The 22985-nt window shown below is 39.2% G+C and overlaps 1 protein-coding gene and 1 pseudogene across 1 annotated transcript; one reads left to right on the forward strand and one right to left on the reverse strand.

Moving 5' to 3' along the window:
* Positions 1 to 1148: 1148 nt before the first annotated feature.
* On the reverse strand, positions 1149 to 11090 carry LOC138824959 (zinc finger protein 420-like). Its single transcript, XM_070019352.1, has 8 exons — positions 11040 to 11090; positions 8246 to 8372; positions 6622 to 6714; positions 5203 to 5303; positions 2885 to 4072; positions 2513 to 2645; positions 2281 to 2448; positions 1149 to 1240 (listed from the first exon to the last, which is right to left on the reverse strand). Exons 1-8 carry the CDS (start codon positions 11088 to 11090, stop codon positions 1149 to 1151), a joined length of 1953 nt encoding a protein of 650 aa, XP_069875453.1.
* A 6403-nt stretch (positions 11091 to 17493) lies between these two features.
* LOC138824933 (cytosolic iron-sulfur assembly component 2B pseudogene) lies at positions 17494 to 17956 on the forward strand (annotated as a pseudogene).
* Positions 17957 to 22985: the final 5029 nt, after the last annotated feature.

Raw genomic sequence — 22985 nt, forward strand, 5'->3', positions numbered from 1 at the left:
GCTAGCCTTGAGCTGAAGAGCTGAGGGACAGTGCCCAGGCCCAGGAAAGACAAAAAAAAAAAAAAGGAAGAAAAAAAAAAACAAGCAATATCTTTACTTATTTTTAAATATGCAACAAAATACTACATTTCGACTTAAGGTTCTGCAATGAAACATTTTAAAAAATATTTTTCTAATTTAAAATATTGTAGTTCTTTGAATATAAACATCTTTTTCTAAACATCTTAGAAGAGAAAATGTAACAGGGGGCACAACTTCACTGCCCTTATCAGAAGGACTCGTGATACAAAATAGAACAATATCAAAATTTGATATGTGGCATAAGGAGTAGAGCACCAAGCTTGAGCATAAAAACCAAAGACTAATGTGCCATGAGTTTAAAGCTCTCTATGAGCACAAACAAAAAAAGATAAGTATAGTAATAGAATATCATGAAACAAATTGTGCATCATCTTATTTGTGTTGATGTCCAAATAGAAAATATTAGACATGGAAATCCAGAAATTTTAGATGGGTTTTCAGAGTAGTGTGTGTGTGTGTGTGTGTGTGTGTGAGAGAGAGAGAGAGAGAGAGAGAGAGAGAGAGAGAGAGAGAGAGAGAGAGAGAGAGAGAGAGAGAGAGAGAGAGAGAGAGAGAGAGAGAGAGGATAACTGTCCCTGAAAGAGAGAGAGAAGATAACTTTGTCCCTGTGACTAGGGGGATCCTGAGGAAGTAGTCACAAGGCGTAGTGTCATCAGGTCAGTAGAGTGCATAGTGGATGATGAAGGGAAAATAGCTTGGATGGTTCTCAGTGAGTTAAGGACTGTGGGAGTGACTGGGTATCTATCCTGAAGCACCTGGTGAGGGTAAGACTGACTGGGCCCCTGATTGTTGAGGAGTGCCTGAAGAGGCAGATAACTTTTCTCAGCTGACCTTGACCCCTGGCGTGTTTGACTCACATCAGTAATCAGCAGAAAGTTGTCATTCCCTTCATAGCATCACTTCAGTAGGACAAAAGACTAACCGGGGCCAATCAGTCAAGGAAAAGTGAATTCTTGGCACAGATATCAATTGGTAATTGGTTCAGGATGTTCTGATCTGTGAACCATCTTGGGAGCCACGTAGAACAATGATCACAGGTGGGGTCACCTACTGATCAGAAAGGCTCCCTAGAGGTCTTTGACAGCAAGATGGTGAGTGGATTGTATAAGTGTGCTCTTCTTCATGTCCTTCAGAAAAAGTACATTTCGAAGAAGGTGACCTATTTTTCGTCAGGAGTGGAAATGTAGACCTGGTAGGCATTCATGATTTGAATCTTTTCCTGGCTTAGGCTATCTACTAGAGAATCAGTATTTCCAGGATAAGTTGATGAAGATTTGAAGAAAGGGAAAAAAACTTGCTCTGGCTTTGGATTCCATGACATCATGCAGAGGAATGAAGGGTTCCAGGAGATAGCTCTCCAGCACTCAACTAGATTCTTTTCTCATTACCATCACTCAGGAGTGTTGGGATTCTGAGGAAGTATTTAAAAACAATCTACCCTTCCCTCAGGGCTGGGTTGAGATCACAGGAAACAGTAGATATTATCTATGAGCTGCAATATAAAGGATGTAGAGTTAAGGCTCACTTGACTTTCCTATGGTTAGACAATTGGAATAACATAGGCAGGAGTAACATATCCACAACAACCAACATGGAACTGTGGCATAGAATCATCTATTCATTGTATAGATGTCATGTTCTATTTGAATCCAGGGCTCAGCTATGCCTTAATGGCTAAGGAATTTCCATATTTGTTACATTCATATGGCTTCTGTCCTCTGGGTATTTTCTGAGACAAACTGACCTATGTCTTCTTGAATAACTTTCCACATTTGTTGTATTCATAATATGTCTCTCCTGTCGGTAGTCAATGAAGAATACTAAGCTGTGCCTTCTGAGTGAAAAACTGCACATTTGCTACATGCATGAGGCTTCTATCCAGTGTGGGTTCTCTGATATAAATTGAGTTTTTTCCAGGTGAAAGATCTTCCACATTTGTTATATTCCTAAGATTTCTCATGTGTATGAATTCACTTATGCCTGCTGAGTTGGGAGGTTCTGGTTAAATGATTTTCCACATTTGCTTCATCTATAAGGTTTCTCAACTGTGTGAATTCTATCATGTGTGACCTCCACTTAAAAATCTTTCCATAGTTGTTGCATTCATAAGGTTTCTATCCTGTATGTGTTCTCTGATGCAAAGTGACATGTGACTTCCGGCTGACTTTCCACATTTATTGCATTCATAAGGTTTCTCACCTGTGTGAATTCTCTTATGCCTGTTGAGGTTTGACTTCTGGGTAAAGGATTTTTCACATATCTTACATTCATAAGGTTTCTCTGCTGTGTGTATTCTCTGATGGACACGAAGTTCTGTCTTCTGGATGAAAGACTTTGCACATTCGTTACATTTATATGGTTTCTCACCTGTGTGAATTCTTTTGTTTGTTGAGGGTTGACTTTCGGGTAAAGGACTTTTCACATATCTTACATTCATAAGCTTTCTCTGTGTGTATTCTCTGATGGACATGAAGTTCTGTCTTCTGGATGAAAGACTTTGCACATTCTTTACATTTATATGGTTTCTCACCTGTGTGAATTCTTTTATGTTTGTTGAAGGTTGACTTTCAGGTAAAGGACTTTTCATACATCTTACATTCATAAGGCTTCTCTCCTGTGTGTGTTCTCTGATGAATAGTAAGTTCTGCCTTCCAGTTGCAAGATTTTCCACATTTGTTACATTCATAAGGTTTCTCTCCTGTGTGTGTTCTTTGAAGAAAATGAAGGTATGCCTTACGGGTGAAAGACTGTCCACATTTTATACAGGCATAAGTTTCTCTCCTGTGTGTATTCTGTGGTGAACATGAAGGTGTGTCTTACGGGTGAAAGACTTTCCACATTTGTCACATTTATAAGGATTCTCTCCTGTGTGTCTTCTCTGATGCAAAGTGAGGTCTGACTTATGTCTGAAGGAGTTTCCACAGTTGTCACATTCATAAGGTTTCTCTCCTGTATGGATTCTCCAATGAACAGTAAAGTTTGCCTTGTGTCTGAAAGATTTTCCACATTTGTTACATTCATAAGGTTTCTCTCCTGTGTGTGTTCTTTGATGAACATGAAGGTATGCCTTACGGGTGAAAGACTGTCCACATTTTATACAGGCATAAGGTTTCTCTCCTGTGTGTATTCTGTGGTGAACATGAAGGTGTGTCTTACGGGTGAAAGACCTTCCACATTTGTCACATTTATAAGGTTTCTCTCCTGTGTGTCTTCTCTGATGCAAAGTGAGGTCTGACTTCTGTCTGAAGGTGTTTCCACAGTTGTCACATTCATAAGGTTTCTCTCCTGTGTGTGTTCTTTGATGAACATGAAGGGATGCCTTACGGGTGAAAGACTGTCCACATTTTATACATGCATAAGGTTTCTCTCCTGTGTGTATTCTGTGGTGAACATGAAGGTGTGTCTTACGGGTGAAAGACCTTCCACATTTGTCACATTTATAAGGTTTCTCTCCTGTGTGTATTCTGTGGTGATCATGAAGGTGTGTCTTACGGGTGAAAGACCTTCCACATTTGTCACATTTATAAGGTTTCTCTCCTGTGTGTATTCTGTGGTGATCATGAAGGTGTGTCTTACGGGTGAAAGACCTTCCACATTTGTCACATTTATAAGGTTTCTCTCCTGTGTGTCTTCTCTGATGCAAAGTGAGGCCTGACTTATGTCTGAAGGAGTTTCCACAGTTGTCACATTCATAAGGTTTCTCTCCTGTATGGATTCTCCAATGGACAGTAAAGTTTGCCTTGTGTCTGAAAGATTTTCCACATTTGTTACATTCATAAGGTTTCTCTCCTGTGTGTGTTCTCTGATGAAAAATGAGGTATGACTGCCTGAAGGTCTTTCCACATTTCTTGCATTCAGAAGTTTTCTCTTCTGTGTGAGTTCTCCAATGCCTGCTGAGAGATGACTTCTGGGTGGCAAATTTCCTACATTCCTCATATGCATAGGGTAGCTCTACTGTGCATGTTTCAGGCTGGAAAGTCAGGTCTGACTTCTGAAAGATAAATTTTGCAAATTGGAGACTCATCAGACTACTCCTCTGGAGATTTGCTCTGAGGTTTTGTAAGGTATATTGCTTTAGTGAAAGACTAATGGACTAATGTCCACTACATGGACAAGGATTCTGTCCTGAGTATATTTTCTGATGTGTAGTGACTATAAGGCTGAAGTAGAATGTTTTCGTACAGACCATACATTCAGGTGCTCTCCTTACTCTCTGAAGTATTTCTTAGACAAGGAGAGCTGACTTATAGTCTTTTCTATATTTACTAAGTGGAAGGTCTCTCTCACACAAACCCAATTACATCTAAAAAATATGATCTCTAGCCGGGCGCTGGTGGCTCACGCCTGTAATCCTAGCTACTCAGGAGGCTGAGATCTGAGGATTGCGGTTCGCAATCCTGCCCGGGCAGGAAGGAAGGTTCATGAGACTCTTATCTCCAATAAACTGCTAGAAAAACGGAAGTGGTGCTGTGACTCAAGCGGTGAAGTGCTTACCTTGAGCTGAAGAGCACAAGGACAGCACCCAAGCCCAGAGTTCAAGCCCCATGACAAAAAAAAAAGAATATGATCTCTAACCCAGGCACTGGTGGTTCATGCTGTAATCCTGGTTACTCAAGAGGCTGAGATCTAAGAACTGTGGTTCAAAGCCAGGCAGGGCAGGAAAGTCTGTGAGACTCTTATCTCCAATAAAGTACCAGAAAACAGGAATTGGTGCTGTGGCTCAGGTGGTAGAGCACTGCGTTGAGCTGAAGAGCTGAGGGACAGTGCACAGACCCTGAGTTCAAGCCCCACAACTGACAAAAAAGCTTTTTAAATAAGAAAAATTTAAAAAAAGAATATGGTCTCTGAGTTTAATACTTCCCTTCTTCATATTCAAAATTCTGCAGCTCATTTGGAGTTCTCCTACTTTTGACTAAAATGTTCTGAATATCTGCAGGATTCTTCAATTACAGGAGACACACCAGGCCTACATGCAGCATGCATCTCATCAGGCTCACTATAGAGAAGCATGTTCTGATACTCAATGAAATCCTCAGTCCTTATCTCTAAGGAGTTCACATTATTTCTAATCACCTCTGGCTTATGTTTTGAGCTCAAATTAAGGGTCATTACTAATCTCACCCTTTCCTCCACTGTGTTAATTTTCGTGACTGTTGCTTCACACAGACATTCATCTGGACTTTGCTGGCACATCTTAATCACATCCTCAATTCCTGGGACATCTAAGATGAGTCATAGAAAAAAAGATAAAAAATAAGTAAAATCCAAAGTTCACTTAGTGTAGACATTTATTTCATTGTAACTGTTAGAGATTTTAAAAAATCAAAGTCAGAAATGATTTATAGAAAATATATGCTTTTTTCTCAAATGTATTGAAGTAATACTGATTACTTTCAGTGGAAAATAATGTTTTTGTGTTTAAATTTTTTCTTCTTTTATATCAGAGGAAATATTTACTCAAATAACTCAACTATGTGCTGCTAGAATTTTAAGCCAAGTACTAGCCATCTGCCTTTAGTAATTATGGTGTTGTTTTTCTCAAATATACTTTTGTTTGATCATAAGGGGATAGCTGCTGTGTTTTTCATTTTTCTTGAAAAAATTTATGTACTGTGCTGCTTTTTTCTTAACTAGTAGGTTAGGAAAAGTAATATTTCCTAGATTCAGAGACCAAAAGAATGTTTTATACACCCCTTGGCCTTTCACTTAAACAGGAATTGTTCTCAGAAGTAAGGATTCATACCTATATCTCTTCAGTTCTAACTTCTTAGTAAGAATTACTTTTAGGTCCCTTTGAGAATTTTAAAAACCATTTCTCTCCATCTTTAACAAAGTTTCATCAAAATTCCTTTTCTAACACTCCTGCCTTTTAGATTCATGGAAGACCAAATATCCTCCAGGTAAAGATCACTCAATTATCCTCTCTATACTAAAATCTTTGGTTCTGAATCCCAGTCTCTGCCAACCATGACTGTTAAGAAATTTGCCTTCTCTGGGGCTGGGAAGGTGGCTCAGTGGTACAGCGCTTGCCTTGCATGCATGAGGCCCTGGGTTTGATTCCTCAGCACCACATAAGCAGAAAAAAAAAGCCGGAAAGTGGCACTGTGGCTCAAATGGTAGAGCGCTAGCCTTATGCTTAAGAGCTGAGGGACAGTGCCCAGGCCCAGAGTTCAGGCCCACGACTGGACCCCCCCCCCCAAAAAAAAGAAATTTGCTTTCTCAAAGGATAGTAGCCCAGAAGTACTCCTTATTTCCACTTACCCGGATTGTGCTAGTTTCAAAGAAAATGATATCTCATTTCCTCCATTATTTTTTGTTGGTTTGTTTCAGAATGATTTCCACACAGAGAAAGAGAATTGCTAACTATAACTCAACTGCCACACAGAATTCAGGGTATCTCCATATTAATTCTTGATTCACAAAGGAGATAAAGGATCACATAATTCTCTGACTAGGAACATAATTGCTCAGTTCAGCACAAGATGAACTTACCAACTGGGGGCTGGATGCAATGTCACTATGCATGGCGCATTAACTTACCTGTGAAATTCTTATCTGAGGCTTCTCCTATCCATGGTTCTACACCTTGCTCCAGCTTGACAATCAAGTTAGGTTTAGGAACACAGGGCCCTGCTAATAAGAACCAATGCAGAACTATTGTTCATGCTGAGTCACCATTCCTCTAACATCTCAGACATCCTGTTCACAATGTTGCTCTTAAATGTTGTTTCTCAGTTCTCACTGGCTTCATGATTGACTTTCCCCCAGCTTTGGATTTATTTTACCGGTTTTGTTGCTTAATCTCGGCCCTTGTGCTCTATGATAGCAATGTACCAGTTTAAGTCCCCTCTACACTTTTAATTTTTGAGTGGTTAGTTGGAGATAAGAGTCTCATGGGGACTATTCAGCCATTGCTGGCTTCAAACTGAAATTCCCCAGATTCAGCCTTCTGAGTAGCTAGGATTATAGGCTTGAGCCATTGCACCCAGGGACAGGTTTGGATTATAAATAGCCACTTTCAACTAGTGATTTCCAGTTCATATTTCCAATAGTCATACCTCTTCTACTGTATACCACCTAAAATAATCACCTCAAGTTTGGGAAGACAGTCTCCTGTTAGTGGAGCATAGTTTAAAACTTTTGTCAAATTTCTGATTTGCTTCTTGAAGAATGAGAATAAAATTGCCTCAGGAGTTACATGATAAAGTTGAAGTTTTCCTTTGGAAGAATTTACCCAAATGTTTACAAACAAGACCACACTAAAGCTACTAGCACAACTATGTTTATTGCAGCATTACTTACCATAGCTAAGATATGGAACCAACCCAGATGCACCTCAGTAGATGAATGGATCAAGAAAATGTGGTATATATACAAAATGGAATTTTATGCCTCCATCAGAAAGAATGACATTGCCCCATTTGTTAGGAAATGGAAAAACTTGGAAAAAATTCTATTAAGTGAAGTAAGCCAGGCCCAAAGAAACATAGGTCCCATGGTTTCCCTTATTTGTAATATCTAGTATATGTATGAGTCAAGTGGAAAAGGTCAAATAATGTGATGTCAGGAAAATGAACCCTTAGATGTATATTTTAAGGTTTTTTTCTTTCATGCATGTGTTTCTAACGCATTTATAAGATTATCTCTTTGTTGCTTTATATGTCCCTCCCCCATAGTATAACCCCTGCTTTCACTATATTTGATGTCAGTATAACTTGAGGAGGAGATGGGGAAAAACCAGTTGTTTAAGGATACAGGTGGACCTGTTGCAACAATGAGAAGTACAAGTTGTCATGTCCAAAACAAGCTTTACAACGTCGGTGCGGGGGGATGGGGGGGAAGGGGGGGGAAGGAGAAGGATGGGGATTGGGGGGGAGGGGGGAGGCTGGGTAGGGATGTGAAGGGTAAACACAGGAGGAGGCTGCAATGCTTGGTAAGAAATGTACGCATTATCCTGCCCATGCAATTGTAACTCCTCTGTACAGTATGTTCACAAATAAAATAAAATTAAATTATAAAAAAAAAAATCAAAAAAAAAAAAAGAAATGATACTTCTCACACACTGGAACCTTACATCTAAATACTATTGAAAATCTGACAAATATTCAGCTATCTACTGAAAACAAATCATTTGACTTTGCAAATTAGTATGACTTTTGCTCACCCAAAGACACCAGGTTGTTGTAGGTCTCCAGCATTACATCTCTATACAAGGTCCTCTGAGCAGTGTCCAGGTCCATCCACTCCTCCCAGCTAAAGTCCACAGACAAATCACCAAATGACACCAGCTTCTGTGAGGGTATATTTCCATCAAATAATTAGCCTTCAGTCATGGGAACAGTACGTCTGGAATTTCACCCTTTTAACATGTATTTTGTGTCATCTATACATTGGGAGAATTAAAAATCAAATATTTTGCCTCTATGTTAACACTAATTAAAATACAAAGATTCCCTAATAAATCAGAACACATTTTTGGTGCTAGCAAGAGAAAGAAGATAACAATTCTAAGGAGCTAATAACCTGACATGATAACATTAAATGTAAGTAGGTACCAGAAAGATGTTTTGATAAAATTTACTACATATTAGGGTAACAATGTAGTAAAAAAAATTACTTTTTCTTCCCAGTGAAGAGCCTATTTAGATCTTCTATTAAAAAGTATTGTTGTAAGCAATCAAAACACATTAAGGATATCACATAGACTACATACCACTTTAGTAGATCTACAAAAAGCACAGTGTCCAGGTTAATGTTAAATGGAGTAATAGTACTCGAGAAAGTAGCTAATGATTGATAAGGCCATACAAGATTTGACTTAGTTCCCACAATAACAATATCCTATGTCAATCATTTTTGTTATTAATTTTCTAAAGAATGTAGTGAGGTCATAGATATCCTGATACTTCCTTCCTAAGTAAAAAAGAACTGCTAGCATGAATTTTTGTGAACATTGCCTACCTCCTACAATATAGACTATAGGTGAGGGAGTAATAAAATATTTCTTGAAAAGATTATTTGAAATAAAATACAACACTTAATTTGAATCATGAAATATTTGAGTTTAGGTTGAATATTAATTCTGCATAAACCAATAACAATAATCTTGTTTCATTGTAATATCCAATTAACTGTTAATGTTAAATATTCAGGTAAGAATAAACAAAACAATTGCTTCTGGCTCAACTGGTATCCTATCCTACTTACTTTGGAGGCTGAGGTCTATAAACCAGCCTGAGTAGACAACTCAATTTAAGCAGCTAATAAGCAGGTTGGACTCATGGCTAAAGTGATGGGCCCAACATTGAATGAAGAAGCTAACTGACTATGAGGGGTGTGAGTTCAAGATCCAGTACTAGCCCAAGAAAGGTATGATGGTGATTGAGGTAGGAATATCAAATGAGTTTCCAAGTTAGATACCAACTGTGACAACACAGCAATCCTCATCTCAGAGCTAAAGAGAAAAGAAAAAGTGGAACAGGGAGAGAAGGGGAGCAAAGGGGTAGGGAAAAGAAGAAAGAAGAGGGGCAAGAGAGGTGTGGAGAAGAGGGAAAGAGAGGGAAAGGGCAGGAAGAAAAGAAGAGAGGAGGGAAGAAAAGCTTCATGACATTAGATTTGACAGTAACTCCTTGGATAGGACACCAAAAGTATCTGATACAAAGCTAAACATTATTTAAATTCATACACTTAAAACTTTTCCTTCAAAAGGTACAATGAACCAAAAAGAAAAAACATGGTATAAAAGAAAATGTTCTCAAATATTTCTAAATATGTTAATTACTGGAATGCATTAGAAAATATAAAACCAATCCAAAACTACTGCACAGAAAATCTGATTTTAAAATGGGAAAAAAACTGAAGAATATATGCAAATAGTAAATAATAGTAATGAGAAAAATTCATATCAAAATTATAATGAAATAACTAACAATCTCTCTATGTGTATATGTCTTTAGGTTTTTCTAATTTTCTTTGGCTCTGGAATCCCATAGAACTATCTAGGCAACACTTTCCCTATATAATGGATAATAAAAATCTGAATTCTAAGAGCCACATCAGCAAATTAAATTGATCAGTAAGAAAAACTAATTCCCAGATAGATCAGTTGAAGAAAAGAAAAAAAGAGACAGATGGACGGAAGAGGCCCTGAGAGAAAAATGAAAAAGTGATAGAAAAATAGATACAAAAAGAGAGAGCGAGAAAAATAACGAAAGCTAGTGAGTAGAAAATCTAGAATAAATAGTTCTGGAATCCTTAGCCAGAGCAATAAGGTAAGAAAAGGACATTAAAGAGAGCCACAAAAGGAAGGAAGAAATTAAACTATACCTATTTGCAGATGACATGATCTTATACCTAAACGACCCCCAAAATTCCACTCCCAAACTCACAGAACTTATAAGTCACTTGGGCAAAGTAGCAGGATATGAAACTAGTGCACAAAAATCAGTTGCCTTTCAGTATATCAACAATATACAAGAAGAAAGGGAAATCAGGAAAACAACCTCATTCATAATAACCTCCAAATGGCTAGGAATTAACCTAACCAAAGATGTAAAGGACCTATTTAGTGAAAACTATAAAAGCCTAAAGAAAGAAATTAAAGAGGACACCAGGAAATGGAAAGACCTTCCATGTTCTTGCATAGGCAGAATCAACATTGTGAAAATGGCCATCCTGCCAAAAATGATATACAAATTCAATGCAGTTCCAATAAAAATCCCAATGACATTCTTTATGGAAATAGAGAAAACAACCCAAAAATTCATCGGGAACTGCAAAAGACCTAGAATACCCAAAGCAATCCTAGGCAAAAGGAGCAAAGCAGGAGGTATCACAATACCAGATTTCAAGCTCTTCTATAGAGTCATAATAACAAAACAGCTTTGTGTTGACACAAAAATAGACCTGAAAACCAATGGAATAGACTAGAAGACCTAGAAATAAAACCACATACTTACCATCAGCTGCTGTTTGACAAAGGAGCTAAAGACATACACTGGAAAAAACATAGTCTCTTCAACGATTGGTGCTGGGAAAACTGGGCAGCCACATGCAGAAAACTATAGTGGACCCCAGCCTAATACCATGCACTAATATCAACTCAAAATGGATTAAAGATCTTAACATCAAACCTCAAACTCTGAAACTACCGCAGGACAGAGTAGGAGCGACACTGGAACTTAAAGACACAAGCAGTACCTTCTTGAACAGAGAGTCCCAGGGTCACAACAATTGGAGAGAGACTCGACAACTGGGACTACCTTAAAATAAAAAGTTTCTGCACAGCTACAGACATAGCTACCAAACTAGAAAGACAGCCAAACAACTGGGAAAAGATATTTACCAGCAATATACCAGACAAAGGCCTAATATCCACTATATACAGGGAACTCAAGAAACTAATCTCTCCCAAATCTAACAAACCAATAATTAAATGGGAAAGGGATCTAAAGGGAAATTTCTCAGAAGAAGAGATAAAAATGGCAATTAAACACAGGAAATGTTCATCATCCCAGGGCATAAAGGAAATGCAAATAAAAACAACCCTGAGGTACCACCTTACCATAGTCAGAATGGCTTAGATCCTAAATTCAAACAACAACAAATGAAGGTGGGGATGTGGAGAAAGATTAGTGGTGGGAATGCATTCGCAGTGGGAATGTAACTAATGCAACCACTCTGGAAAAAGCAGTCTGGAGGTTCCTCAGAAAACTAAACATACACCTTACCTATGACCCAGCTATATCACTCCTAGGTATCTACCCTGAGCAACAGGAACCAGGATACAAGGACACATGCACCTCCATGTTCATTGCTGCACTTTTCACAATAGCCAAGATATGGAAACAACACAGATGCCCACTACAGATGAATGGATCCAAAATTGTGGTACCTATATACAATGGAATTTTTTATGTAGCCATTAGAAAGGACAAAATAATAACATTTGTAGGAAAATAGAACTAGAACAAATCATGTTGAGCAAAATAAGCCAAGCTGACATATGGTCTCCCTGATATACAAGTGCACATATGAGGGAATCTAGGAGGAGGGTATAGAATCAGAAAGAAACAAGTGATAAAATACAGCAAAGGGGTCTATCAGCTGCCCTGGACATCCATGAAAGTGAACTACATACACAACTCAAGGGCAGTAGTGGAAGGGAGGGAATGAGAGAGAAAGAGGGAATAGCTTACACTAAGCACAAAGAAAGAAATGTGCATATCACCCGACATGGAAGAGATAGTTGTATTGTCAAAGTTTGTAGAGTTCACAAGCTTCATAGACCATGATGATGACAATTAGCCTTGTAAAGTTAAAAATGTGTTTGTGACTTTGGCTAACTATCCCAAAATATTGTGGAAATTTAAGTAATCACTTCATCTCAATAAATAAATTTTAAAACATTGGAAACAAGCAAATCTGCACTCAAGACAAAAGGTGAGATTTTATAAACTACTAAATCTATAAGCAATTTTTAATTAATTTATGAACATGTTCCTCAAGCTGGACCTGTTTTTTCTGTTTTTAAATCTTAGACATACTTAGGTTCATAAAATGGAATGTACAGTAAAGAGGAATAAAAAGCAACTCACCAGAGATCCGTTCATTCTTTCTTGCTGTTGACAATGAACAGATGATTCTGGAAGCATGGCTGGAAGATAAGCCAAATTACAAAGTCAGGAAAAAACCTGTGTGATTTTGCCCCAGATTTTCCTGCTCAAACCATTATACATAAGCTGGAAAAGCATAAAGCCTTCTTATAAGGGAAGGTTGTTTCAAGTGTGAAGTAAAGCATTGAACACTAAAGACAAATCCACAGTCCATTAGTTGGTATAGTATAAAAGCAATTCATGTCTATGTTTAATATACATGTAGAATTCATAAAAACTAATGTTCCCACAAAATAATTGAATAATTGAAACCAAAAAAAATTATATCACATTTTTACTAAAACTAGTTATTACTGAAATACACTTAGGGACACATGAGCTATTAATCTATTAATGCACAGGTATCCATCTTAGGACTCCAGTGACCATTTGTGCTCTACCTCATACATACTTAGAGTTATACCGGAAAAATATATACAATTCATTTTTCTAATGTTATAGTGTTCCAATAATGGTTGCCAAATGGCCTAATTCCCTGTATCGAAATACTCAGAGCACCCTTGTGCAATGACTTGCTATTTGCCATTGAACCTGCTTGACACCAGTAAAGATGATGCAAACACAGGTTTGAGAAGCTCCTAATTCTCACTTTCCTAAACAGTCAAATTAAGAACCTTGGGGGCTAGGAAGGTGGCTCAGTGGTAGAGTGCTTGCCTTGCATGCATGAGGCCCTGGTTTTGATTCCTCAGCACCACATAAGCAAAAAGAAAAAAGCTGGGGCGACCCCGGCCACTGGCAGTGGGATGCGGGATGCCTGGCCACAGAGAACTCAGAAAACTCCGAGGCCTAGAGTGCAGTGCCTGCAGCGCCCCGCCCAGCCCTGCCCAGCCCCGCCCAGCCCCGGCCTTGCCTCACCTCCCGGCCCAAAAGGCCGCGCGCACTCCCCAGTTCCCTGATTTCTGCAGCGGGCAGTGGGATGTAGTCTCCAGAAAGCAGTGCTTCCTCCAGCACCTCCTGTTGGACTTTGTGGTGGATTCCAAGGTGTGACACCTCCCTGGGATAGCTTCCCTGACAGCCTACAGTTCCATTAGACTGGTTGTATGTTTGTCATCTGGGTATTACAGAAGGGACTGGGGTAAGTGCCAATGACTGCCAGAGTCTCAGTCCTCCTGAAGTGAACTGTCTTAGGGACCCTGCAAACTACTTACCAGCACTGAGGATGCTCCCTATTTGGAAAGAGATTTTTTTTTCTTTTTAATTTAATTTAATTTTATTTGTGAACATACTGTACAGAGGAGTTACAATTACATGGGCAGGATAATGCATACATTTCTTACCAAGCATTGCAACCTCCTCCTTTGTTTACCCTTCACCTCCCTTCCCAGCCTCCCCCCTTCCCCCCCACCCAATCATACCCCCCTCCCCCACACACACCGACTTTGTAAAGCTGGTTTTGACATGACATTTTGTACTTCTCATTGTTGCAACAGGTCCACCTGAATCCTTAAACGACTTGTTTGTCCCCATCTCCTCCACATGTTATACTGACATCAAATATAGTGAAAGCGGGGGTTACACTGTGGGGGAGGGACATACAAAGCAACAAAGAAATAATCTTATAAATGCGTTAGAAACACATGCATGAAAGAAACGAAAACATTAAAATACATATTTAAGGGTTCGTTTTCCTAACATCACATTATCTGACCTTTTCCGCTTGACTCATACCTATACTAGATATTGCAAATAAGGGAAACCATGGGACCTATGTTTCTTTGGGCCTGGCTTACTTCACTTAATATAATTTTTTCCAAGCCTTTCCATTTCCTAACAAATGGGGCAATGTCATTCTTTCTGATGGAGGCATAGAATTCCATTGTGTATATATACCACATTTTCTTGATCCATTCATCTACTGAGGGGCATCTGGGTTGGTTCCATATCTTAGCTATGGTAAATAATGCTGCAATAAACATAGTTGTGCTGGTAGCTTTAGTGTGGTCTTTTTTGTAAACATTAGGGTAAATGCCCAAAAGTGGGATTGCTGGGTCATAGGGGAGTTCTATGTGAAGTCTTTTGAGGAACCTCCATACTGCTTGGAAAGAGATTCTAAGTTGCACATTTCAAGTCCTGGAGAAGTAACATGTCCAAAGTGGAAAGGGAGCAATGACAAGGCCTTCAGCCTGTCAACGGCTTATGCTGTCCAAGCCCGGATTGGAAGCAGGCCCTGGGGTTCTGAAGACCAGCCATGCAGTTAAGCTGGGAAATGCAAGATAGAGGGGCCCTTCATGCTGCATCATCTCATAGCAGAAAGCAGAAGAGGAAGGGACAATGAGAGAGAAAGAGCTTGAACTCACAACTTCAAGCTCTTTAATAATGAGCATGAAACCATTTGGGGATTTAAGTTTCCACTGCACATTCAAACCGCAACAGCACCTATCATGGGCCAGCAGTTTGTAGATGAAGTTGCATTGGCTACAAGATCTGGTGGATGTTGTGAATGAAGACTTACGAGTGAAATTGGTCTGTCTGTTACTCATCAGTGAGAAGTTCCTGGCTGTCACTCTTCCTTCTAATACTCTATTGAATTTAGAGATTCCCCAACTGCTTTCATCTGATTCAATAAGCAGAGCAAAGGAAAATGTGATCAACTACCTGAGGCTGTTACCATTGCTTTCAATTTGGGGATGAAAATGGAAGGAACTGGAAGAATGTTTTAATGGTCAGCTATTGGCTGGAAGCAGCCCCTAGAGCACATGACCTCATTTCTCGGTTTCTACAAGCAAATGCAGTCTGAAAATACTAAGTGGAGGATTCCAAAAATTAACTAACTTCTTACAGTATGTTGTTGTGATTGTTGTTTTTGCCAATCCCTTATTGTGCCTAGTTTACAAACGAAACATTATCCTAGGTGTACATGGATAGGAAAACCATTGGTCCTGCAAGGCTCAGTTCCGTTTGTGGTTTGGGGCATCCTCTAAGGGTTGTGAAATAGGATACAAGGGATTGTAACATAGCATGTCTATAGGCCAACTCCAGGTAGCAGGCCTTCGATGAGACACATGTTGTAAACATAGGCAGAAAGAGGAAATGTTTGTAGACAAAGAACAAAAATGTCACCCCATTTGTAGATTTAAAAAAAATAAAGCCAGGAGCCTATGGTTCAGGCCTATAATCCTAGCTACTTAGGAGGCTGAGATCTGAAGATTCAGTTCAAAGCCAGCCTGGGTAGAAAACTCAGACTCATATCTCCAATTAATCTCACACACACACACACACACACACACACACACAGCTGGGAGTGGTGTTGTGGCTCAAGTGGTACTAGCCTTGAGCAAAAAAGCTCAGGGACAGTGCATGAGTTTCAGCCCAGGACTGGCACAAAAATAAATACATATACATACATACATACATGCATACATACATGCATACATGCATGCATGCATACACGTCCTTCCATGAAGCCATGGAACAGCAACCACGTCAGAATTGCTTGGTCAGGAGGTAACAGAGAACTCAGCCTGCATTAGGTTCATAGGGGGAAAATCTTCCAGCTCAATATGAAACTAACTTTGACCCCATTTTACAGTTAAAAAGAAAGAAAGAAAAAACAAACACACCCTGAAGTCCCAATCCTTTAAAATCCTATCTTTAAATAAAACAGAATTCTAGTCTCAAAAAAAAAAAAAAAAAGAAAAAGAAAAAAGCTGGAAGTGGCACTGTGGCTCAAGTGGTAGAGAGCCAGCCTGGAGCTGAAGAGCTGAGGAACAGTGCCCAGGCCCAGAGTTTAGGCCCCACAACCGCCCCCCCCCCCAAAAAAAAGAACCTTGGCCATCCTGCTGGAGATACAGGGCCTAATAAAGATGCAACATAAAATACTGCTCATAGGAGTGACACAATCCAACCAACAACCCTCAGCAAAGGACACAGAATATTAAAGTTTTCTATGTTACTTAAACAACATTAACACAAAAGACTAAGCTGAGGACACCCCAAATTTTAGATTCATAAAAGTTAAATATAATGAATTAAATAGCTGTGAACTTTTGCTTATACTTGTTGGTTTATCACATAGGAATTGCTATTATCCACAGTTCTGGTTTTTTTTTTTACACAATTACTTAGAATGGAAATTTGCTAATCTAAAATAACATGAACTGGGTTGTAGGGGAGGGAAAGTAAAAGAAAATTGAGGGAAGGAAGACCAAGTTTGAAAAGAAATGTACTCATTACCTTACTTATGTAACTGCAACCCCTCTGCAAATCACCTTGACAATAAAAAAGGAAAAAAAAAAAGGAAGTAAAATCTGAAATACCATCTTACTGACCATACATAATTGCTCTGTGTGAGAGAACACAGAAACACATAGACCTACAAAGTCCTTGATCACCTATATAAATGTTTGGTAATAAAATTAGAGATAATTATGTTGAATTCTCTATTGGTGAAAAAAAAATGAACTTTACGGTGACATTTGCAAAGAATGAGAATCTACTCCACAGATTTCAGTGAGGATGTTTTAGGAAAGACAATATGAATCATTTTAAAGCAACGTTTGTATCTTACTACTGGTTTTGTCCACATCACCTGAATGCTTTCATACTTTAAAAAACTTTAAAAGGTTTAAATATTGGCAATGTGTCTATATTCACAATGCTTGACACCAGGAGTGAAATATATTTCAGGGTGGGCATTTTTTTTCTTTTGGGATTTGGACTATCATCATAAACATAAGTGACAGAACATCACTCCTTAAACATTAAAAAATTTCTATTTCAGGTTGGCCGCAGTTGCTGGATGGTGGGCGGTGGCGGAGGCAGTGGCCTGCTGGAGAATGCAAACCCCCTCATCGATGAGCGCTCTGGGGAGCGGCCCGTGACTGCAGGGGAGGAGGACGAGGAGGTTCCCGACAGAATTGACGCACCAGAGATCTTCGATCTTATTCGCTCCATCAATGACCCAGGGCATCCCCTGACCCTAGAGGAGTTGAACGTAGTAGAGCAAGTTCGGGTTCAGGTTAGTGACCCTGAGAGCACAGTGGCGGTGGCCTTCACGCCCACCATTCTGCACTGCAGCATGGCCACTATTATTGGTTTGTCTATCAAAGTCAAGCTTCTGCGATCCCTTCCCCAGCGTTTCAAGATGGATGTGCACATTACCCCAGGAACCCATGCCGCGGAGCATGCAGTGAACAAACAGCTTGCAGATAAGGAGTGAGTAGCAGCTGCCCTGGAGAACACCCACCTACTAGAGGTTGTGAATCAGTGTCTGTCAGCTCGTTCTTAAGCTTGGCTTCTGACTCCCAGCCTGCACACTGGTCTCTACTGGCCCCAGCTGCATCCAGGGGTCATGACTTTGTTTTCTTGAATCACTGACAATGAGAAATTAACATTTTGCATTTTGTAATAAACCTTTAATTTATATTCATTAAAAAATTTCTATTTCAGATTATTTTATTAGACATATTACTACCAATTATAGCTGGGAGTAGAGATGTGGCTTAAGTGGTAAACATTACCCTTGAGCAAAAGAAGTTCATAGTGTTTAGACCTTGATCTCAAGAACTGGGACTAGCACACGAAAAGAGGGCATTTAATTATAGTTTATCAATTATTTTGGAATATATTTTTAGGCACTCTCTCATTTTAAGTGGTGTAAAATATGCTCATTATTCTATTGGAGAAATTGTAATTTATCAAAAACAGAAAGTAGAGGGGCTGGGAAGATGGCTCAGTGGTAGAGCGCTTGCCTTGCATGCATGAGGCCCTGGGATTGATTCCTCAGCACCACATAAGCAAAAAGAAAAAAGCCGGAACTGGCGCTGTGGCTCAAGTGGTAGAATGCTAGCCTTGAGCTGAAGAGCTGAGGGACAGCGCCCAGGCCCAGAGTTCAGGCCCCATGACTGACACCCCCCCTCTGCAAAAAAAAAAAAAAAAAAAACAGTAGAGAATATCCATGTTAGTAACATTTTAAAGTTGTAAATGCCATAAGAAGTGCACAAAAATAGGACCAACATGTTCCTATAAGGTATTTTAAGGAATGTTTATGCTTTATTAACTTCAATTTCTAAAAGGAATTTCCTAAGTGAATTAATACTTTTTAAAGAAGATTGTGGCAAATGGGTAAAACTAGCTAAATCTTCAGGATATATAACATCTAAAAGCATACAATCTTGAGCAATATATATTTTCTCAAGATTTCTTCTAAAATTTTCTTAGAAGGCCAACGGTCTCTTCAACTCTCTGAACTGCCAGGAAGTACCAACATGTTAGAGCTGGCATCAGCAAATCCACAGACAGGGCACTGAAGATAAGTATGACAGATCACATACTATAAATAATTGTGGAAAGAGGCTGAATAAATCATTGAGAATTGGATTAGGGATTGGTACCTAGACCGATACTTTCAGTTGTGATAGTTTTCCTTCTACCCTAAACCATACCCTCCTGTACCCTCTGATAACTATGCTCTGGCTTATTCCTCAGCTCAGCTCACCTTCCCTCCTGAAAGTTGGTCTAAACCTTTTAAAAGCGGCAAGTGATTGCTCCTTTCAAAAGCATCAAGTGATTGCTTCAAGAAGTAGAACCAATTATTGCTTAAGGGAAGGAAAGGTAAAAACATCCTCACCTTCCTGTGCTTTTCAGCCTCTGTTCTTTAGGAGGGAGATTTCTATTTGTAGGGTGCCCTCCTTGCTAGGCTTCATTCCTGAAACTACAGGACCAGCACACACTACTCCAATATCCCACATAGACCTTTCCCTAAAAACAAGATCACGTACAAACATGAGTAAACAAGCCAGAAGTGCTAAGAAGGCTAACAAACAGAAGCAGAGTAAAAATGCCTCTCAGATAAACAACACAGAACCCCAAAATAGAACTGCAATATAAGAAGATTCAAGGCACACACTTTACTGCAATTGTTACCATGCTCATGTTACAGCAGGGCAAAGTGAATTAAAGTCACATGGGTTAACAACAAAATCTCTAGGTCATAATAAATAATAAACATAAAGTTCCAGGGTTTTCTAGTCTGGAAAAACACCCAAATTGCTCTTGGAGCTTCAGAAGCCAGATTCTGGTGTCTGGAAGCACACAGGCTAATGGCAGCACAAGTTCATGACTCCCAAAGAAATCATCCACCCCAGACTGGAGGAACACCTGCAAGGTAGAACCACCGGGTCCTGTGCCCAACTTGCAGTTAGTGCCTGACATCGGATCTGTAGCTTGAGATCTCTTACAGTTACAACTCCCAAAGTCCACTGAAGAGAGGCTGAGTGCCTGCCTTGGGGCTTTCACCTACTGAATGCAAAACTGAACTTCAGAGCACTTCCAACAGCAATGCAAAGGGCCAGGAACCACAATTTATAAATGGAAAACACCAATCATGGGTGGGGAGGTGCACATGCAGAAGGATCTAACACCCCCCCACACACACACACATACATTCAAAGTATCTAGGTGCAATTGAGATTATAATTCCCACAAAGTGATGAGCCATCCTTGAGGAAGTTGGCTCCTTGCAGAGCTTGGACCAATGCTTGACCCTAGGCTTGCTTAGATGCATGGGGACCTTCCTCTCCCAACTGTAAGTTGAGTTTCTTCTTGAAAAATCAGTTTGCTTCCTGAAAAATTCCAAGACCAAACAGAGAAAGGAAATGTTTGGGGAGCATTAAATGAGTTGGCATTTTAGTTCTTTGTTCTAATAATGTAATTGATGTTATGAGACTGTTGTTTCCATTTTTTATTTTTGTTTAACACATATGTTCTGCTGAATGTAAGTTATGTCTCTGTTTTGCCTTAAATTTTGGAATAACTACCCTCTCACTGTAAAGATAGTCACAGCCACTAAATTGATTCTTGGATCATTTTCCACTGCTCAAATGTATACACTGGAATGAAACGGTATGACTGTTAGGTAGATATAAAACACAATGCTTGTGTCGTTAGATTTCTCAAAAATCTATTAATTAATTTCCCAGAAACTACCAAATTCCATCAATGAAACAATAAGGCATTTTTGGTTGGTTATTTCTGAATTTTGCCTTTCCTTTAATGTGTTTGTTGCTATTGGTCCTGTTGCTTGAACTCAGACCTTTGGCAAATTTGCTGTGTTCTACTTGCCTTTTCTTCATTAATTTCTTCAGCTAACTAGTGAAACTCCTACAGGAGTTTCTCAGAGCATGGTATATTACTTCTATTGCCCTTCAAGAAATGCTGGATTGCTGTAATCTGGGTGAATATGAGTTTGAGTAGAGGAATGAAGTTTAGGGTAGGTCTGAGTTGTGGTGACGTTTTATCACTTGCCTCAATCCAGTCTGTTTTTGTCTTGTTTTGCACGCCCTACTTTGTTTTGAATTCCTACCTCTTGTCTGATCCTAAAAGTTCCACTCAGTAACTCCAGGCTATATATCTAAGGGACCTCTAACTAGTCTTCCCAGATCTTATCAATCAGCAATAAATCTACTGTCTCCCTCCCTCATATCTGAGTTTCCATGCTTCTCTCTTAAAGGTTTCTTGTGATTTTGGATGATAAAGTATGATTTGGAAAGACTGGATAGGAAACGTTCATGCCTGATATTCAGTCCTCCAGTGTATGGGATCTCCATGTCTCTTTTGTGGACCTTATCTATTCCTCATAAAAATGGAGATCATAGGGCATATTTGTAAGTATAAGCTTCAAATTGAGAGCATCTATACTAATATAAAGGAAAGAATAATTTCCTTCTATAAAAGTAAATTACTGAGAGGCAAGGAGGCAAGGATCAGGTAAAAACAGGGTGCTTTGAAGACTAGCTATACAGTGCACTTTTCATTTTTCGAGATTACATTTTAGATCAATTTATTTTAAAATGTTTTATTTTTTATACTAGTATAAACAGAACTGACTCCCTACATTATTTTAAAATTGTTCATTGCTCACAAAGGAAAGTTCATTATTATTTTTGGGGGGAGGTCCGGTCATGGGGCCTGAACTCTGGGCCTGGGCACTGTCCCTCAGCTCTTCAGCTCAAGGCTAGCACTCTACCACTTGAGCCACAGCAATGCTTCCGGCTTTTTCTTTTTGCTTATGTGGTGCTGAGGAATCAAACTCAGGGCCTCATGCATGCAAGGCAAGCACTCTACCACTGAGCCACTTTCCCAGCAAGTTCATTATTTTTATACATACATTATACCCTGTTAGTTCAGTGAATTCAGTTATTGACCATAATTACTTTTAATGAGTTTTGTGATTTTCTAAATAAAAGAAAATGTTAGCTTTGGGCACCAGTGGCTGTTGCCTATAATCTGAGTTTCTCAGAAGATTGACTTCTGAGGACTACAGTGAAAGCCAATCTGGACAAAGAAGTATATGAGATTTATCTCCAATTAACCATCAAAAAACCAGAAGTGGAACAACAGCTCAAGTGGGAAAACTCTAGCCTTGAGTAAAAATCTCGGGGATAACACACTATCCCAGAGTTTTAGGCCCAGGATTGCACAAATAAAAAGATAATTTTATCTGCACACAAGATAATTACACCCCTTCCTTTCTACATAGATACTTACATTTCTATTGTCAAATTGACCTTACAAGGAACTCTAGTACAGTGCAACTTAAAATTGATGAGAGTATATATATTTATTTTAGGATATTACTACTTGTAGTTTCACCATTATGTATCATTATGTATGGCTATCAACTGTTCTTTTTAAAAAACAAATATTTTTACTAACATCTATCAGTTATACAGGGGAGTTTCATGGTAACATTTTTTTTTTTGGTCGGTCATGTGGCTTAACTCTAGGCCTGGGCGCTGTCCCTGAGCTCTTCAGCTCAAGGTGAGCACTCTACCACTAGAGCCACAGCACCACTTCCTGTTTTCTGGTGGTTAATTGGAGATAAGAGTCTCTTTGGACTTTCCTGCTCTTGCTTTTCTGCCCATGCTGGCTTTGAACCATGATCCTCAGGTCTTAGCCTCCTGAGTAGCTAGGATTACAGGCATGAGCCACTGGCGCCTGGCTTCATGGTGATATTTCAATACAATAATATAATTTACTTCATCAGCCCCACTCAATCATTCTCCCTCATTCACTCTCCTTCCTAAAATAATTTTAACCTACTTCATTGCACTGTTTTTGTAAATGGTTCTATATACTTTGACAGAAAGAGAATAAACATATTATTTGCATGTATAAGAATAAAACAATGAGGGCTGGGAAGGTGGCTCAGTGGTAGAGTCCTTGCCTTGCATGCATGAGGCCCTGGGTTCGATTCCTCAGCACCACATACGCAAAAAAATAAAAATAAAA

The sequence above is a fragment of the Dipodomys merriami genome, unplaced genomic scaffold (assembly GCF_024711535.1).
Source record: "Dipodomys merriami isolate MVZ:Mamm:240054 unplaced genomic scaffold, mDipMer1.0.p SCAF_130, whole genome shotgun sequence".
Classification (NCBI taxonomy): domain Eukaryota; kingdom Metazoa; phylum Chordata; class Mammalia; order Rodentia; family Heteromyidae; genus Dipodomys; species Dipodomys merriami.

Excerpts from the sequence above, each read along its gene's own strand:
- LOC138824959 (XM_070019352.1), bottom strand. The coding sequence starts at position 11,090 with ATGTTTTTTCCAGTGTATGTCTTTAGCTCCTTTGTCAAACAGCAGCTG. Across the intron at positions 5,304-6,621 it reads CTCAGATAAGAATTTCACAG|ATGTCCCAGGAATTGAGGAT; the intron begins GTAAGTTAATGC and ends GACTCATCTTAG. Across the intron at positions 1,241-2,280 it reads GCATAAGAGAATTCACACAG|GTCACCTTCTTCGAAATGTA; the intron begins GTGAGAAACCTT and ends GACGAAAAATAG.